The 20,179-nt window shown below is 37.3% G+C and overlaps 1 protein-coding gene across 7 annotated transcripts in view; it reads left to right on the plus strand.

The window, feature by feature from the left end:
• The window catches only part of LOC124635527 (UHRF1-binding protein 1-like), a 46,423-nt gene that overhangs the window by 17,381 nt on the left and 8,863 nt on the right, over positions 1-20,179 (plus strand). For 3 of the 7 annotated variants that reach the window (XM_047171416.1, XM_047171418.1, XM_047171423.1), the window contains exons 7-21: positions 240-400; positions 825-975; positions 1,361-1,487; positions 1,910-2,015; positions 2,432-2,543; positions 3,073-3,164; positions 3,653-3,788; positions 8,226-8,395; positions 8,843-8,957; positions 9,310-9,444; positions 10,541-10,710; positions 11,382-11,557; positions 11,968-12,104; positions 12,624-12,677; positions 13,986-14,120. In XM_047171416.1, the coding sequence (XP_047027372.1) occupies positions 240-400; positions 825-975; positions 1,361-1,487; positions 1,910-2,015; positions 2,432-2,543; positions 3,073-3,164; positions 3,653-3,788; positions 8,226-8,395; positions 8,843-8,957; positions 9,310-9,444; positions 10,541-10,710; positions 11,382-11,557; positions 11,968-12,104; positions 12,624-12,677; positions 13,986-14,120 (1,977 nt within the window). The remainder of the gene's footprint in view (positions 1-239; positions 401-824; positions 976-1,360; positions 1,488-1,909; positions 2,016-2,431; positions 2,544-3,072; positions 3,165-3,652; positions 3,789-8,225; positions 8,396-8,842; positions 8,958-9,309; positions 9,445-10,540; positions 10,711-11,381; positions 11,558-11,967; positions 12,105-12,623; positions 12,678-13,985; positions 14,121-20,179) is intronic. The other 4 variants (XM_047171420.1, XM_047171421.1, XM_047171417.1 and 1 more) reach the window with 3 other exon arrangements.

A 20,179-nucleotide genomic window follows, 5' to 3' on the forward strand; every position in this document is an offset into this window, starting at 1 on the left:
TTTGTGCGGTTTTTAGCATGGCGTTTGTCAGACTTGGGAACATTTTTTAGGTATATTATTGAAGTCGACTTTATTATTTTGTGAAAAAGTGTTTTGACTGCCTTTGACAGTAGTTATAATCCCCCCATTTTAGAAAGTTGACAGTTAGAAAGTTGAAGACAAAATCCATATGTTGCATCATATGGATTTTGTCTTCATAAACTTTCGTCTCTTTAATTTTTTTTCTGTTTCCTTTCCAGATTGTGCAGTAATAGGTTCCCGGCTAGCCATATGCCCGGAGCCGCTGGCGTGGGCGCTGACGGACGGGCAGCTCCGCGCCATGCTGGCCTGCGCCATCGCGCTCGCCAAGCCGGTGCAGCGAGCCACCGCCGCCGCCACCAGGATCAAGGCGCTGAGGAAGGTACGTGACCATCTAGCAGGCATACGATCCGGCTAGCCATATGCAGGCAGTGACATAGGCAACAGTGAATAACATAGTTATTTAATATTTAAGTTTCTATATACATAGCCTCAAAGTAAAGGTATTTTGATTTGATATGCTCGGAGCTGCTAGCTTTCGAAAGGTGATCATCATCCGCACAGCTTAGTCCCAAATATGCTGTCGTCAGCTTTACTTTTAACTGGCTGAGTACCAGCGTTTTACATGGAGCGACTACTTAGGTAACTTGTAACTTCCCCAATCCAGTTACCCGGGCATCCCAATACCACTTGACTTGACTATCAGAGTTTTGACTACCCGCAACGCCTCCCAAAAAAATCGACCCTTTTAGATTGCCGTAACGACCCTCAAATTTTTACTAATTACAAACCCTATTTGTTTCCAGATCGAAGAGCCTCGTGAACAGATATCGAGTAGACCGGCTACAGGCGAGCGAGACATCTTAGCGCGAATGTTCGCGAAGCACGACGTGCGCGAGACCTCGTACCATCTGCTCGCGCCCAGGATAGACCTGCATCTCTGTGACGATCCGGGGTGTAAGTTGTTTAAGTTACCTATTTTTTTAGAAGGCAATGTATTTAAATTGAATATTTGTTTCCGTTTATTAGAGTAATGTATTTTGGTTTCAAATATATTTTTCCTCTCTTTTTCCTCCTTTCCCTTCTCACTTTCTCACTCTCCTTCGCTCTCTTCCCAGCATCACTCCTTCCTCCTCTTTCAACGTCTCCCTATCTCGCTGTCCTCTTTATTGTCTCTACATTCTCTACCTATCTATCTCTCTCTCTATCTGCGCTCTCTCCTCTACGTTCTCCATCTCTGTCAGTCTCTATAATTTAAATTACTATTTTACGGCTCCTATCATCATTGTCTTTCAATTTTACCTAATCAACACTTCTCATTCTTTTAACTCTTTTGTTCCAGTGGGTCGTTCTGAAAAGCCGTCTCTCTCAAATGGCGGCGCTCTCCAAGTGACTCTAGTCAGCATGCAGGCTGATCTCTTCCCTTATCACAAAGCTTCCGATGATAGAAGACATTGGAGAGGATACAGGTTTGTACTTAATAATTTAATCACAGAATATTTTATTGAATATTATAGTTTAAACAATTTTATTCCCACGAGAATCAATTTGTTTTCATCCTCTGGCTAGGCGTTGGGGCCGGCTTTCAGTCTTGGTTTTACACAGATCGCAACCAGTTCGTGGTAGGCTAGGTGTCAGCCCGTGCGTATGTTCCTTGTCTAGAAGTTTCTTGGGGTTACAGGCCCAGGTATTTAGTACATTGACGCACTACAAAAAAAAGTGAAAAATCAACTTCAAAAAATCAAAAAAGTGAAAAAACTCACTGCACGTTTCAGTAAATTTTGAGTAGAACGGTAACTACGAACTTATGAACCTTTTAAACCTTAAATTACAGCATTCTCTAAAGTATAAAAAGTCTTAAGTCATATCAAAAGTTTACTTTTGTAACCAGGGAAGCAGCAACGCCGCACAGTCAATGGTTATCTCAAGCGCTGTCGTCGTTTTGTACCACGCTACTCGAGTCACTAGACCCGAGGCCACTCACTCCTAGTAGTAAGGTAGGTAATGTATGTTGTAAATAATATCAAGAAAATATTTGAGGCCGTCGTGTAGGCAGTCTTTTGTTGAAACAATTTATTATTTTAAAATTCTCAAACAAATTGTAGACCATCAATTTTATTTCATTATATTTCCTAAATGTACTTTACATGGCCGACCATACTGTTTTATTTTAGACACTTAACACTTCTAATAGGGAGTTGGTCTCCACACAAAATAATTCTCGATCGAAATACTTAACATTAACAAGTAAGTTGTGATTCTAATGTATTCTCTGTGTAAAAGGGATTTTATGTCATAAAATGGGTTCCTATTCTGTCAAAGTGAGCTTGAATAAGCCTGAAGTGAGCTGATATAATCACAAAATGATCTCTTTTCAGTTAGCTAATTCACTAATAATGATTAATTTTTATAGCCCAGTCAACCTGAGAAACCGGAGGAGGTATTATCAAACGGCATCAAGCACAAGCCGGCCTCGCAACACAGCGCTTCCAACGCTCCGTCCACTAACACTACTACCTCACAAGGTAAATATATTTACATAGAATACTAACAGGAAACTTTATTAATGACAAAAATATGTACATAGCTATTTACAAAAAAATTGCACTAAAACTAAAAAGCTACAAAAAAACTCCTCATCGCTGTCGACCGGGAGCGTGCCTAAAAGGCAGGCAGCACTGCCACGCTGGATGGCAATACCTTTAGATAGATATAGATAAGATGTAATGACGCGAAAAATATAACTGAATTTGATTCCAACTAGAAATGACACTTATATCCTTTTCGACATTTCCGCAATACAGCACTATACTCAAGCATTTGATTTCTCAAAAGACGACTAATTATTTGAATATTATGATTTTTTATTTGAAGAAATTTTCTTTTTGTTTTATTTTTTTTTTTAAACGGGCAACCAATTTTAGTAGAAATTTATTCCCTTCATGCACGCTCAGGTTCCATGATATTCAATTATATTTCACGCCATATGTGACTCTAATGTAATGTCTGATTTGTAGCCAAAATAACTAAAATTATAATACTTTGTATGAACAGCGTCACCGACGAGGACGCGCATCCTGCAGCAGCTGGGCAAGTTGATGACCACGTGTCTTGTACTTAGGATAGACGACTTCACTGTTTATAAGGTACATTACAAGGTTTTCGTTATATTACAAATATATATAAGAGGATTTGCAGATTTTACTATCACAAATAAATAAGATGTTTTTGGGACTTTCATTAACTTATTATTTTATTCACAAAGTCATTATGGACAGAGTATTTGAATCCGAATGAATTATAAAACAGATATTATTTTCTCAAGCTATAACATGATCACATTGTTGCGTTACATTTCAGTTAACAGCTATTAACATGGAAATAATACCAGTAATAACTTTATAAAAATAGAAAAAAAAATATTTATCAATTTTTACTTTAAAGTTTAAAATCAGTCAATCACCTTGATTTTTTCGCATAAAACCAACCAACTAAGAACCTACATAAGGTAATGAATTTAAGTCATGTTATGTGGAAAAGAGTATAGATCGTTTTGTAACCTTTGAACCACGGCACAAGATATGTATAGGATTTTCGAGGACCACATAAACAAATTAAAACCCCTTCTCCACAGGTATCCACAGGGTCCAAGTCCCGTGAAGCGCCGCGTCCGCTGGTGTCGGCGGAGAAGGCGACGCTGCCGGGCGACGCGGGGCTGCTGCACGCTGAACTCACCTTCTTCTACTATCCCGGAGATGTGTGCTTCCCGGGTAAGTAGGTCATATAAATCAGAGGAATGTTGTAATTTATTGTGTATAAAGGACAATGCTCAAAAAAAACCCAAGCCCGGCGCAAACGAAAAGTAACTCAAATTATAGGTAATAATAAGTAATGAAATTTTTTATATTTTTAAATGTTTTTTATTTTTATATTTAATATTTAAAAATGTAAATTATATGCTTGAAAATAAATAAATACTGTCACGTGAGTAATGAAATACTGCATAGGAGGCATCATCGAAATCAAATGTCCATCAGGATTGAGGAGCCACTTTTTGTATCTTAATGAAATTTTGTACTTATTTAGTAGTAAGTTAAAAAGTATTGTAGGCTCAATCTTGGAATTTGTAGTATAATAGTTCAAAAGTTATATGAACACAAAGGTGGCTCCTCAATCTAAATATTTGGACTGAGGAGCCACGTTGGAACACAGAAAGTATACGATGTACATTCTTGAAAATTTTGTATGATTTAGTAGTAATTGAGCGCAATGAGTACTAAAAATTTAATTCCACTACCTTTAATATTTAAGAAGATACAATACTTTTAATGTGGCACCTTAACCCATACAATGAAAGTGTGAATTCCCATGAATCGTAAGTGGCAAATTCAAATTACACCCCATAAACATTTAGTAGTAAGTGTGCCTGAATTTGTAGTACATAAACAAAGTAGCAAAACTGAGTGAATTTTGTAAAAAAACGTATTTTAAGTGGCTCCTCAATCCTGACGTTTCTGAAATGAGAAAATGCTTGAGTTACCTGAAATCGGAATGGAATAAAAAAAATAAAGACACTATATAACATTTAGTATAAATTTCTACTAAATATACATGCACAAATGAAAATTGTATGTATTCAATATCTGATAAAAAATCATCTTTTCCATATTCCTTAGGACGTCGCCATTAAGGGTGACCATGTAATATGAATAAAAATCAGGATAAATAGGTAGTTCTCAGCTTTGCCGCCAATTTTTTATTGAACCTCTGTAGGCAAACACATTTATGGCTATTCCGCCTCTTGAATGACAAAATATTATTGGGTAAATACAAAAGTATTTAATAACCTTACTTAATAAAGTACCTATTTAATAAACTTGCTTTGTCATTCTACATTGCTGGAGCGGTGTAATGTTCCAAATTCAAAAAACGCGCCTGTTTTTTTTTGCCCTTTATAGGGCAGGCTAAAGTGTTACGACCATACTGCCTAGTATTTCGTAGTGGCAATGGATTTGATTTTCATTGTCCGTAAATTCGATACTTCGCATTTTTTTTAAATAATGATAGCATTACATATGAAACATATTTGTTGCGTTGTTGTAACCGACTTCAAAAAAAAGGAGCGGGTTCTCAAGTCACTAGTTATTTTCTTTGTTACTCGCTACCTCGAAGACGCCTGGACCGAAATGATTTTTTTTTCTTTCTACTCGCAGTTTTGTCCCATAGCTAACAGGTTATTCGTGATATGACTATGAAGGTTTGGATCTTACTTGATGATGGAGGCGACAGAAAATCAAGGGAACTCCGTATCGGTATATAGCAACTGCCAAGTGTTTGGGATCATTGGCTTCGTATTAACAAGATCTTTACACCGAAATATGTTATGAGTACCATATCAGACCTGACAATGAAGACAAAGTGCGTTAAGGGGAACTCCTTAACGGTTGATAGCAGCTACCTTGTGTTAAGCCATATTTTATTTATTTTGGTAAAGAGTTTCCACAACTGCCACTAAGGGTACTTAAAATACACTTTTTTGCAAAAAAAGCGGGCACCTATGTTAAATCTTGGTTTTAAGAACTTTATGTTTCAAAAGGTTTTAATGACTAGAATATATTAAATAATGTCGGGACATAAATAATGTCGGGACACCTTTTTCACACACGGTCGGTTAGCCCCATGGTAAGTTATTTATTAACTTGTGTTATGGGTGCTAACACAACTGATAAACTACATATAGCTACATATATACATATTTATAAATACATATCATAACACCCAGACCACGGCCAACAAGCATGCTTATCACACAAATGTCGACCGAACCGGGAATCGAACCCGGGACCTCAGGTTCGGCGGTCCGGCATGATGACCATTGCGCCATCGAGGTCGTCAAAATATTACTAGCATCAAAAGGTTTTGCCAAGCATGTGTATCTATTCTTAATTTTAATTTTGGAGAATTGCTAAGTAAGTTGTTAAAACCTTGTTCTTAATTTCTTAATTTCTAGTAGAAATTTTTTCGGTGTTTTGAATAGCAAGTTTTCCAAGTGATGTTCAGGAAACTGATACTGCAGTTTTAATAACTGATTGATGAACATTTTTGTTACATCAAAACATTTTAGAAAAATCATGCACATTTAGTAAAATTGACAGCTGTACTAAATGAGAATAAGATCATACAGCACGACGATTGACGACAAATTATTAGAGATAAAAAATAATAAAGAATATAAAAAAAATTGGCGGCAAAGCTTCTTCTTCTTTTGTGTCGATGACATGTCATATATTGAGACTACACTATGTCAGCCCAATATGCCGCCACAGCGAGAGCACGGCGGCAAAGCTGAGAGCTATTTATCCTGATGTTCTTCATATTACATGGTCACCATTAATGGCGACGTCCTAAGGAATATGGAAAAGATGATTTTTTATCAGATATTGAATACATACAATTTTCATTTGTGCATGTATATTTAGTAGAAATTTATACTAAATGTTAGTGTCTTTATTTTTTTTATTCCATTCCGATTTCAGGTAACTCAAGCATTTTCTCATTTCAGAAACGTCAGGATTGAGGAGCCACTTAAAATACGTTTTTTTACAAAATTCACTCAGTTTTGCTACTTTGTTTATGTACTACAAATTCAGGCACACTTACTACTAAATGTTTATGGGGTGTAATTTGAATTTGCCACTTACGATTCATGGGAATTCACACTTTCATTGTATGGGTTAAGGTGCCACATTAAAAGTATTGTATCTTCTTAAATATTAAAGGTAGTGGAATTAAATTTTTAGTACTCATTGCGCTCAATTACTACTAAATCATACAAAATTTTCAAGAATGTACATCGTATACTTTCTGTGTTCCAACGTGGCTCCTCAGTCCAAATATTTAGATTGAGGAGCCACCTTTGTGTTCATATAACTTTTGAACTATTATACTACAAATTCCAAGATTGAGCCTACAATACTTTTTAACTTACTACTAAATAAGTACAAAATTTCATTAAGATACAAAAAGTGGCTCCTCAATCCTGATGGACATGAAATCAATGGCTAAATGTATGAAATTGCTATTTGATTTTTTAAAGGGGTAACATGCAGCTGGGGCTTATAGTTTAATTAAAGTGCTATCTGAAACAACAAACAAGTAATATGGCAAGTAATAAGCTTCTCCAAAAAGATAAATCAATACCGAAGTACAGGCTGCAGCGCCCACGTCATCGCGTCATGAGCGTTTTACATTAGGTACTTAGGGTGGGCTAGACATGAGGAACAGTTCGCGCATCCCGCAACATTTTTGGATCTCGTCGTGTTAGAAATAAAGAATCGATGACTTTTAATTATTAAAATGAAAAGTACATTCATATCCTGTTTTAGTTCTATCATCCTATTATCTTGTAAAAGTAGGTAGAATATTGCAGAACTTGCTCTAAACATGTCATTATGTACACTCTTAAACCACAACTGTATCTGTTTGCTGTTCCTTTTACTAATACATTATGTAACCTCTAAAATCTTGAGTAGCAATGTACCGCAGATGTTAAAATTCGAATAGCAATTTCACACATATAGCCACTGATTTCGATAATGCCCCCTATGTAATATTTAATTACTTATTTTTACCTATATTTTGAGTTACATTTCTTTTGCAAAAAAACCCAGGCCCGGCGGCCTGGGTTTTTTTCTCATACTTCATGAGCATTGTCCTTTGTGGGTGTAACTTGAGGGTTTATTACGGGTGTTGTCGTGAATAAAAATGTTACAGAGGTAAACATATCTAAAACAGAAAAACAATTTTTCGCAAACATCTTGCTACTTACCTATAGCTCGGAGGTCAATAGAGGTCAAAATGGAAATAGTATGAAGTAAAATTATCCTTTAAAACCTGTGTTGCGGCGCTGAATGTGCATAGGCTTAAATAGTGAATATAACTGCTAGAATATACTTTAAACTTGAGAAAAATAAAAAATGTTGTTTGCTCGTTCGTTGTCGGAGAGTGATGAGTGTTGCTTACTCGCGCGGCGACCGCGATGTCGGCATCCCGAGCGTACAATATGTTCCGTGCGGCATTAACAACCTGAGCTAAAATATTTAAGCAACAATCCTGAATTGTCAAAAATCCGCCCCATAAATTAATAATAGCACATAAGAAGTCTTTGTCTCTTTTGGCTTGAACTAACGACCAATATTTTTCCACAGTCCCAGCCCCAAAACTGTACGTTCAGTTAAGTCCGGTCCGAGTGTCCATGGACGTGAACAGCGTGGTGTGGCTGGGCGCCTTCCTGCCGCACGTGGTGCCGCGCGAACAGGAGATGGAGCAGGCGCCGCCAGCATACATGGACGTCAGGATGGAGGCTATCATGCCTAAGGTAACATCATACACTGCTGCACATAGATACAGTCCAGTGTCCATGGACGTGAACAGCGTGGTGTGGCTGGGCGCCTTCCTGCCGCACGTGCTGTAGCAAAAAAAGGTATTTTGCAAATCAGTCTAGACTCTAAGGAATTAATAAACATACATGAAAAAAAAGATTCCGACTTATTGAGAACCTCCTCCTTTTTGGGAAGTCGGTCAAAACACCAGCAACCTCAGCCGTTTCCATGAAATTCTTGAACTACAATATGGTAAATTTCTAAAACTCATAGAACAATAGTTGTTACTTATGAGTTATGATCATCATTGGCCACAGAGCATCTAGGTCAGATGATTGTGGCAGTGCTTGTCTATGTCTATGAGTTATGATATTGACTAACATAACCCTGTGAAGTTACCAGTGTTTAACAAATAACCCTGTATACGTTTGTATTGTCTCCAGGTGGTGTTAGAAGCTGGTTCGGAGCACGTGTCCCAGCAACGCGACCGTCCCAAAGAGCTGCACATTTGTACTGCAAGAGCTACGTTAACCAATGTCCGAGAGTCGCCTAGAGCTAGTTAGTATCATATTTAATGTAATTTTAATTTACACGTATTCTGCAGCAGAAAGTGCTAATGTCACTGACAGTCGTGTATGTAAATTTTTTTTTACTATGTAGCTGGAACTTCTGAGAGACCTACCTTTTGTCCGATTTAACAATCAATCGCTTTAGGAACAAAGTTTATATAATTATCAACCAGTGTGCCAGCCTCTTGGCTCTATAATTATAATTTTTGCGAAGACTAATCAATCAAGTTTGTCTATTTATTTTTTGTCCATTTATTCTAGGCATTAGGGCACAGATTAAAAGTACCTTCTATAAATATATAACATAAATATTTTAAAACTAATACTCATCTATATTGCAGACTGTGCGGGCACACGCGCGGACCTGGCGGCCATATTATCCGCGCTGCGCCGCGCGCAGCCTCCGCGCGGACAGTTCCCCTGCGCGGAAGACGATATGGATCCCATACATGAACAGTTTATACTGCATGCTGATAGTGAGTATATGTTTTATATTAATATTTTACTAGGTACTTTCATTTCGTATATAATTGTCGATAATATGGGTAACTCAAGTTTATATCATTTATTTTCTTTCTACAAGTTTTTATAGGTGATACATTTGGCTTAAAACTAGAACAATTGTGGACTCTGATTTTGCAGACCAATATTGGGCATTTCATGCCAGAACATAATAAAAGTACTTATCGATAGCTGTCACATCCCTCAATGACAATGATGACATTAGTTAATGTGAAAATAAAACTACAAAACACGCGAAACAAATATAATGATAACGAATGTTTTGTACAGTTGGAAGCAAAAACTGCAAAACTCTCAAAGCAAAACTCTCAGATCATTTCGATTCTATTTGAATATATAAACATATTAAATCCAGTTTGATTTGGAGACGATTACGCCGCCATTTTGACATGTTTACATACATAAACACGACGTATGATGGCGGGAGAATTGTAACATCAATGATGGATGACTGTTGGAGTTTATTTTTACTTAAACATGCACAAAATGTAAAATACAGTTATTCACTTATATGGTAGGTATGTAATAATGATGATCGATGTCCTCCTAGCCGATTATCGGTTACGGCGGCTGTTCTCATGTGAGGAGATCAGTCAACTGCGCAGGACATATAATAGTGCACGAGCATTTGAGCAGACACAGGTGCACTCCCTATTCCTTCACTCTCATAGCCCGATGGGACGGCAATCCGACACGACCGGAGAGGACCGGAGATTCCTGACGGCGACGGGGCCTCCGCTCTGTTCAAGTTTGGAAAACAGAAGTGACTGCGGGTCTATCGACCTCTGTACCGTCTAAGCAGCGAGTCGCGTCTTTACCCGAGCGTTTCCTTTTAAAGGCGCCTGCTTGACCGCTGTGTGCGTCGAGTGTAGGCATCGGTGGCGCTGTGTGGTGCTCGCAGAGTCTCCACAATCATGATAGGTGGCACTAGCAGTCGCATCGTTACTTATGATCTGTTCGGGTGGCTTTGAGTTGCGTGCACAGCCCGATAGATGGCGTCTCGTTACAAACGTAAAAAAGCCTAAACATCAATTATTTCCTTATCTACAGATCTAGACGACATAGACCGCGGTACAGCCATCAGTACGGAACTGCTGTGGCGAGAGAACAGATCGGTGTGGTGCGCGAGAGTGGAGCCGCTGTGGGCCGACTTCTGCGGCGCCAGAGCTACTAACTACAAGCCTGCACCTCTGTTAGATGCTACTCCTCTTACTGCCTGGGTAAGTGACATAGCCATCAGTCCGGAACTGCTGTGGCGAGAGAACAGAAGTACAGATTTTGATGATCCCAATTCCGACATCCCAGTGATTTGTATGAGTATAAGTAACCCTCTGAAGCTAACAGGCTCACACTCAAAGGGTTTTATATCCAACAGTACACAGACTCCAACAACAAGCTCCTGCAATCTGTCAAACTCTAATTTTCAACTTTATCACTAACTAGCGCCCCGCCCCGGCTTCGCACGGGATATCAGTATTTCCCTACTATTTAATTAATTTTATTATACATTTAAACCTTCCTCTTCAATCACTCTATCTATAAAAAAAACCGCATGAAAATCGGTTGCGTAGTTTTGAAGATTTGAGCTTACAAACGGACATAGGGACAGACAAAATTTTGCTAATCGATATTGAATGTTATGCTTCAGAACAGAAAAAGCGACTTTGTTTTATACTATGTAAGTATAAAACAAAGTCGCAGAACAGAAAAAGCGACTTTGTTTTATACTATGTAAGTATAAAACAAAGTCGCAGAACAGAAAAAGCGACTTTGTTTTATACTATGTAAGTATAAAACAAAGTCGCTTTTTCTGTTCTGAAGCATAACATTCAATATCGATTAGCAAAATTTTGTCTCATCTCTACCTACATAAACCAACATTTCTTTCCAGCTATGCTTCGAAGAGAACTTCTCCCGCATCTGGGTGGTGGCCCGTACCTGTGGCCTGGCTGGTCTTCAGCTGAACCACTACCAGATGCTGTTCCTCATGCGGCAGCTGGAGAGGATCTCGGAGATGACGGCCTGGTTAGCGCATGATGCTGAGAGGCAACCTGATGCTGAAGAAGGGTGAGGCTTTTTAAAGGGATACCGATTTAGTGTTATGTGTACTATCAGCCAACGACGTGGTTGATTGTTTTTCAAACGATTTTGAGATGAAGTGGGTTATATGTCATTGGTTGATAGTACATTATTGAATAACCAGATGCCTGAAAGTTCCACAACCAGCGTTGTTACTGCGTAATGTGTAAACTCCTTGTTACAATCGTCGATAATAGTTGGAAGGCTAGGAATGTACATAATAATTATGATGATATTACACGATTTAATCACTTTACTGTCCACAATGCAGACACAACAGTTAAACAATCGATGTGTATCACATATGACTCATGGGGCAGGGAAGTTATTAAGAGCAGTACACAATTACGAGACCATTCAATCCTAACTACAATAACTGATTTTCACTTAACTTTCAGAACAATAGTAGTAGGCGTCGTGGTACCAGCAGTGGAGTTGACCTTCGTGCTTCCATCCAACTGTCCAGGACAGGAGTCCTCTCGAGACCTGGACAGCGTTCCTCTCGACTCCTCCAGTCTACAGGACTTGAAGATGGGTGAGTGATACCAGTACCTACATTTAAAGTAAGGGTTACCTTTAAAGTAAGGGAATATATGTATGTATACCTATGTAGCTAAGGGTGTAGATAAAAATTGTTACCCGACTGCGCAGAGGAGGGTACTGCTTTTATGGGCAGGTTTCTTAAATAAATGGGATAGTTTACCTTGGGCTGTAGATATTTTTTTTACTTGACTGTGCAAAGAGGGGTAATGTGTTTATGGTTTTGGAAGTACATGACTTCGTAAGCCATTTGTGAACGAATCTGCAACCAGTATTATGTGAAATATACTAGAAATCTGAATACATCTTCAATCTAAGGAATGATTAGATGTAAAAAAATATGCACACAAAGTACTTGATTGTTCTATTTTTCATCTTCTCTGTAGTTAAATACATAAATCTGCGGTCTATCTCTCTTTTCTCTCTACTATTTAAAAATTATGTTATTTATACTTTTAAATTGAGTTTTTTCTTATTTATTTGTGTATTTATTTTCACGATCTCTGGTGGGCAGAGCACCAAACTGTATCTACGCTAGGTGCGTCAACGCCGATTGAGGAGAACTGCAGTAAGTTTTTGGTTTTTGGGTCGCATTTTCACCTATATTTTTGTTGTTTTTCTTTTACTTTTTCTGTGTTTGCACTTGGTATTTTTGACAGTATCAATATATGGTGTTTGGTTTTATTCACTATATGGTTTGGTACTTTAAAGTGTGTTGTTGAGCACCAATTTTTAATTTAATGTTATAAAGCTAAAGAGTTCGTTTGTTTGCTTGAACACACAAATCACAGAAAGGTCCAGTACGGACCGATTTAAAAAATTGATTCTATGTTTGATAAACCATTTAAGTATCAAGGTAGGCTCTAGATGCACGGGACACGGGTAAAACCGCTAGCGGAAACTGGTATCGAATAAAATCACAGTTTTTCTCTGCAACATTATTATATGTAAATTATTGTTTGTTTCATCCTTCACATTGCCTTGCTTTCTTATGCTAAATAAATACTGCAAGCCATTCACCACGCAAAGAATAAATGTACACTGGATTATATCGTCACACTAAATGTCAACTACTTAAAATAATATGTCTTAAAAATCTATATATATAAAAATGAATTGCTGTTCGTTAGTCTCGCTAAAACTCGAGAACGGCTGGGCCGATTGAGCTGATTTTAGTTTTAAAATGTTTGTCGTAGTCCAGGGTAGGTCTAAACGGTGAGCAAATAGGGAAAAAAAATTGCGAGTAAGATTCCCGGGACGGGGTGATTAGACAAAAACCAACTTACGGAATGCCGCAGAACCACAAAAGTAAAGTACTAGGACAGCCAAATTCACCTTAGTAAAGTATACCAATAACGAAATTTCGATGCAACTGCTCACCATGTACCGGGGTAGCATAACTTATATGAGTATACCAATACCAAGTGTAGGTAGACGCTACTGCTCACCATGTACCAGAGCGGCAAAAAATACACCGGGCGCGGGTAATACCGCGGGGAACGGCTAGTCTTATATATAAAAATGAATTGCTGTTCGTTAGTCTGACTAAAACTCGAGAATGGCTGGACCGATTTGGCTTATTTTGTTGTTGTTGTTTTAAAATGTTTGTAGAGGTCCAGGGAAGGTTTAAACGATACGAAGTTCGCGGGGTCAGTTAATCTCGAATAAAATAATGTGCTAAAATATCGATACTTTTTGTACTTGCAATCTTCACAATTTTTTTTTTTGGAATCACCTCATAAAATTGCCAAAATATAATAATAATACTATAGTTTTACGACAGAGATCGATTTACCACAAAAATATAGCAAACCCAACCTCTAGTATTATCCCCAAACATTAACATACCAGTCACATTAACTAGTTTCAATCTCAGTAGGTTCCGAAGCGACCATGGCGCCGTCAATGATGGATCGCGACAGCGGCGTGTTAGCCACCACGTCGGTGGAAGTCTGCCAGCCTATTCATATTGAGGAACCGCCTCCTCCTAGCCCTGGGTTGAGTTTTGGTGGTAAGTTTTTTTTTTTTATTTAATCTCATCGGCCTAGCCTTTGCCCAGTAAATATGCTGAGGTCGGCTGCAGCTGGTCGCTGGATGCAGCTGAGTACCAGTGTTTTGCATAGAATGACTCAAAAAAATCAAAAATCAAAAATCAAAAGTCATTTATTCAAAGTAGGCTGAAAATCAGCACTTTTTGAACGTCAAATCTACAAAAGACAGCCCCCAAAACGCCCGCCCTTCACCACTTCCTATGTGTTTTTGCTGGGAAGAAGAAGTGGTGGAACAAACTCCCCAGCAACACAATTCTGTCTGTATGGTTTGAAGAACCGTATACAAAAAAATAAATAAAAATATCACTCAAAATTATACACATAAATTTGTATAAAAAAAAAACAAGTAAACATGTAATCATGTTAGCTAGTACACACCTTTCCCATACCTATTACTCAAGCAGCTACAAAAAAAAAAAAATGTCGGAAAAAAAAAGAGAGAACATAATGCCTCCATTCAGTGAAAATAGGTATAGTTTTAGGGCGTACTCAGCGACATGCGAAACACGACGTGTTTTTATATATATAATATATAAAAAAAAAAAAAAAAAAAAACAAATTTACAACATAAACAGTGAAAACGGTGAACTAGGACTACTGTTCAAATCAAAAGTCATACACATTATATTACGAGTCAAGAAAATATGTAGTCAGCAAGACGACCTGGTACCACAAGCAGCACCCGTTCACGAGCATAACGCGAGGATCAGCCATCGCCCCCCTCGCACATTTTTGAGGGAGGGAGGCAACCCGACCACCGACGCTACCGCAAGCAATACCGTCTAAGGGAGCATGACGACTTGCAACCACATAACAAGAAAACAGTTAATACTAATAGTTTTACAGTCGCTAGTAAACCATTTACAAAATTGCGAAACAACTCATCGTGAAAACAGTACGATGGTGATAATCTGTCTGTATACATACAAAATGGAAAATGTCACGTATAAGATAAAAGTAAATCACATCAACTATCAATGATAACTCTTGAAGCTGTCCGGTGTTTAACATGAGGACCAACTACTCTTATCGTTTATGTAATCATTTACAGTATAGTAGGCTTTCTTCGACAGAATAGATTTGACTTGGACTTTAAATTTATCAAATGGCAATTCTAGTAACGACTGAGGAAGTTTATTATAAAATCGTATACCTAGCCCCTTAAATGTTCCATGCACCTTGTGAAGCCTGTGAATGGGTACGCACAGTTTATGCTTGTTCCTAGTGTTGATACTGTGGACATCACTTTTCTTAGTGTAGAGATGAATATTCTGCCTAATATATAGTATGTTAGCAAGGATGAATTGAGATGCCACAGTAAGGATACCTATTTCTTTGAAAAGCTCCCTTAAGGAATGCTTGCTACCTAACTGATATATTGCACGAACGGCTCGTTTCTGTAGTACGAAAATGTTTTCGATATCTGCAGCTTTGCCCCACAGTAGAATACCATAGGACATAACGCAATGAAAGTAACTAAAATAGACTAGTCGAGCTGTGTCTACGTCAGTGAATTGTCTTACTTTTCTGACGGCGTAGGCAGCAGAACTAAGCCTTCCCGCGAGGCTAAATATATGCGAGCCCCACTGTAGCTTTGCATCAACTGTTATTCCCAGAAACACTGTTGACTTCACAGTTTCAAGAACTTCATTATTTAGGATAATATTAGGTCCTAAGTGTTTCACATTAGGCAAGGTGAACTTAACACATTTAGTTTTTTTAGCATTAAGAACTAAATTATTTGTTGTGAACCAGTGCGTAACTAAGGAGAGTGCACTATTCACTTCATCAAATTGCTCTCTATTCCTATCAACTTTGAAAATGAGAGATGTATCGTCTGCAAATAATACTATATCACATATATTTTTCAAATGGAACGGTAAATCATTTATATATACTAAGAATAAGAAAGGACCTAAAATAGAACCCTGCGGCACGCCTAATTGTACTGGTAGGCCTGAAGATTTGACACCGTTGATGTCTACGCATTGCAATCTATTATTTAAATATGATTCTATGACGTTCAAAGCTCCGTTTTGAACGCCGTAATAACGTAACTTGCGTAAAAGTGTGTCATGTTGAACGCAATCAAAAGCTTTGGAGAGGTCGCAAAAGACTCCTATTGCGTTTTGAGAGTTTTCCCATGCATTAAAAATATGTTTTAAAAGAGCAACACCAGCATCAGTGGTCGAACGACCTCGAGTAAAGCCATATTGTTCACTATGGAGGAGGCAATTTACATTAAAATAACTGAGCAACTGCTTGAGTATTAACTTTTCAAATATTTTACTAAACGCAGGTAGAATTGAAATTGGTCTAAAATTACCAATATCCGACTTGGTTCCTGATTTAAACAAGGGAACGACTTTACTTTGTTTCATGAGGTCGGGAAATACACCAGCATCAACGCATTTATTGAATGTGACAGCTAGATAAGGGGCAACAATGTCAATTATATGACTTAAAAGTTTAATGGAAATACCCCAGTAATCACCGGTGTTTTTTGCCTTGAGAGTTTTGAAGACATTGATGACGTCTTGCGGCGTTACATGCTCAAACTTGAATAAGAAGTCACACTTGGGTACACAACTACGCAAAAGCTTCTCAGCATCAGTCGAAGAAGAATTTAAGGAGCGAGTTGTAGCTATGGGTATATCGGCAAAGAACTCGTTAAAGGCTTTTGCTACGTCGTCCGCATGACTAACAAGTTTGTTATCGATTAAGATCTCCAACTTCTTTTCATGCCTGACCGATTTACCAGTTTCGTTATTTATTATTTTCCATGTAGTTTTAATTTTGTTATTTGACTTTTTAATTGTATCGCTTAAGAATTTAGATTTTGCGATATTACAAACCTTTTTAAATAATTTAGAATATTGTTTAACATAACTAACAAATGCATCATCAAATTGATACGTTTTTATTTCATACAGCTCATACAGCCTCGCTCTACTTTTATAAATACCTGTGGTGGCCCATTGATTAAAGTTGGCCGAGGTACTTTTAATTTCCAAAGTTTTGGTTTTAAATGTGGAATCAAATTCTTTCTGAACAATACCGAAAAGTGATCCATAGATGGCATTAGGATCCTCGTTGTTAATAATGTTGGGTTTAATTTTTTTAACTATATTACATTTAAATCTGTTACAACGACTAGCTGAATGGGGCCTGCATTCAATTTTAAGTGGACTCGTATGAATTACCATGGGAAAACTCACTTTTTGGCCACAGTGGTCGGACGTGAGGTCGTTAAAGACTAAAGTATTATTTGATTCAACAGAATCGGTAAATACATTATCGAGGCAAGTAGAAGAAGACTCCGTTATTCTCGTTGGTTCATAAAATAAATTCACTAAATTGAAAGACTTAAATAAGTTCAAAATTCTAGTAGTTAATGGAGAAGCCTCCAAGATATTAACATTGAAATCACCACATATAATTTTACATTTCTGACTTGATTTTAATTTATTAAGTGAATCTTCAATTACCGATTCAAATATACTGAAATCTCCCTGAGGGGGGCGGTAAACGCAGATTATAATATAACGCTCAAGTTCCACACAGGACAACTCTATAGTGCGCTCGATAGAAAGTTTAACTATATCCGGGCGTTGTTTACATTTTAAATTATTTGAAACTAGAATCAAGGAACCGCCTCGAATAGCCTTACTTCTTACAAACGCACTTTGTATTGTGTAATAGTTATCATTAATAAACAGTAATTCATGCTCTTTTAACCAATGTTCGGTTAAACACAAAACATGAACATTATGGGTCTCCATAAATAAACTTAACTCTAACTCCTTGCCAGATAAGCCCTGCATGTTTTGATGTACAACATTCAAAACATTTGACTCACCTGTTGTCGTGCCTAATAGTTTAAACTAGTAGGCGTATCAATAGTAATGTTAGTAGTATTACTAACAATATCCGAAGATACATGACAAGTACCTGTGTCAGTGTGTATATTATATGCTAAAAGATTAGCAATATGTCGTTTACAGCTAGGTGGCAAATACATAGAATGTTCAGTTAGTTTAAATCTATTGTCGAATTGATTAACATCAAAAACTGAAATAGATTCAAGACGATTAATCCTATTGTACATTAACATATTTAGGTCGAAAATGTGCCTATTTTGTTCCTCAGTCAAACTGTAAGAGTAAGGTAAGGCACCTATTATGAATTTACATTTATTTATTTCACTTAAATGTAGAACAAGACTAACGCATTCTATAATATCTTTTTTTGTAACATTAAAGCTATCTCCATAAAGTAATATTATAGTAGAATAGGGGATTAGCTTTGTCAATTTAATAGTATTTATTAAGTGGCTAAAACTGGCACCAGGTAAACAATTGTTAATTACATATTGTTGCGAACACTGATTAAATATACTACCTAATCCTTGACCAAATTTGTCTGAAAAAATGTATGTAACACTTTTATTTATAACTGTAACAGAATCAGAATTATGGGTAACAGCCACTTGAGTCACCTGTGGTGCAGGGGTAACAGACTGGGGCTCAGGTGTCGGGGAGCAAGTACAACTACAGGAAAGGTTATTTGTCAGTGACTCATACCTCTCTGCATTGCACCTCACTATGTCTGCCAACTCACAGGCCTCCTGCATGCGCACACTCAAATCCTGTTGTGAAGCTTCATATTTGTGGAAAATATCCCTAAGACACATTTCTTTAACATGAAGCTCCTCCTGTAAGCGCTGTATTTCAGTGTCATGAAATGACCTACATACGTCCAATTCTGATTGACAAAGTCCTAAATCACTAATTAAACTAATGTTCTTTTTTCTAAGGAAATTATTTGATTTATACACTTTTTGTTTCTTTAAAGATTTTCTAATTTTACCTAATATTCTATTTAGTTTTAAATATTTTTTTATTTTATTATGTGATGTAAATGTTCTACTTTTAATTAAAGTGTCATTGGTCAAGTCAATTGTTACAACTGGCTCATTACAAGAGGGTCCGGACAAACTACCAACTAACTCATTGAAAAGACTGCAGGTGTTCGCAGACTGTTCACTGGATTGAGCAGCTTCCAACTGTGTGATGGTGTTGTGGGCCTTGCTTAGCTCAATTTCCAGTTCTGAGATCCGCCTTAATGCCAGTTCATGTGTGTCATTACATTCTTGAAAATTTGACACAAGTTGACGGAGGTGACTATGTTGATCAAGTATGTCCATATGCTGGATATGTAATTCTGCCAGTTGGTTCTTAAGGTCAGTGTTCTTGTCTACTATACGTGTGACTTCTACCTCACTATCATCCCTCTCCTGCAACAGCTGATTGCACAGGTTTGTTTTGGATTCAAGTTCCTTAAGCGCAGCCCTCAACTTTCCATCCAAGAGTGCAGCACTGCGGGTCATCATGATGGTAACTTAACCCAAAGGCACCCTGGAATGTTAGAAGAGACAGCTAAGTGAAGGAAGAAGGAGAAAGTTAAGAAAGTTAAGACTCTAAGTAACTAGGGAAATAGGGGAAACTATTTATTGAAATTAGTATCTGTTGTACATTATTAAGAATATTTAAATTAATTAAGTTAAGTTCTGGAAATACCTATAGTTTGAATTATAAGAATAAGAATTTTGGGAAATGTATGTATAATGAAATGTAAGAAAAATTTTAAGATAGAAAATAAAAAAAATATGTTGAGGGTATAATTTTTTTCTTTGTGATTTGAAAAAAATAATTAACTTTAATTGTAGAATAACAGACACTTTAGGTAGGCAACTGTGATATTATAGGCTAAGTTATCGTACACTGAGCTGTTATATAGGTTTCTCAGTTACTGTTGCTTCAATCAGCTGTTAAAAATAAACTTTTTACTTTACAACAAAGCGGGCTATTATGCTATTGCTTACACCGCTGAAGACTTGTATAATAAGAAATCTGCGTCTGGAAGCAGGTATCGGACTAGATTAGACTATATTATAGTGAAAATATTGAATACTCCCCGGGTTTCAATGTTGGTTTCAAATCCATCCGTTGGGATGACA

Source organism: Helicoverpa zea, chromosome 13 (genome assembly GCF_022581195.2).
Source record: "Helicoverpa zea isolate HzStark_Cry1AcR chromosome 13, ilHelZeax1.1, whole genome shotgun sequence".
Classification (NCBI taxonomy): Eukaryota; Metazoa; Arthropoda; class Insecta; order Lepidoptera; family Noctuidae; genus Helicoverpa; species Helicoverpa zea.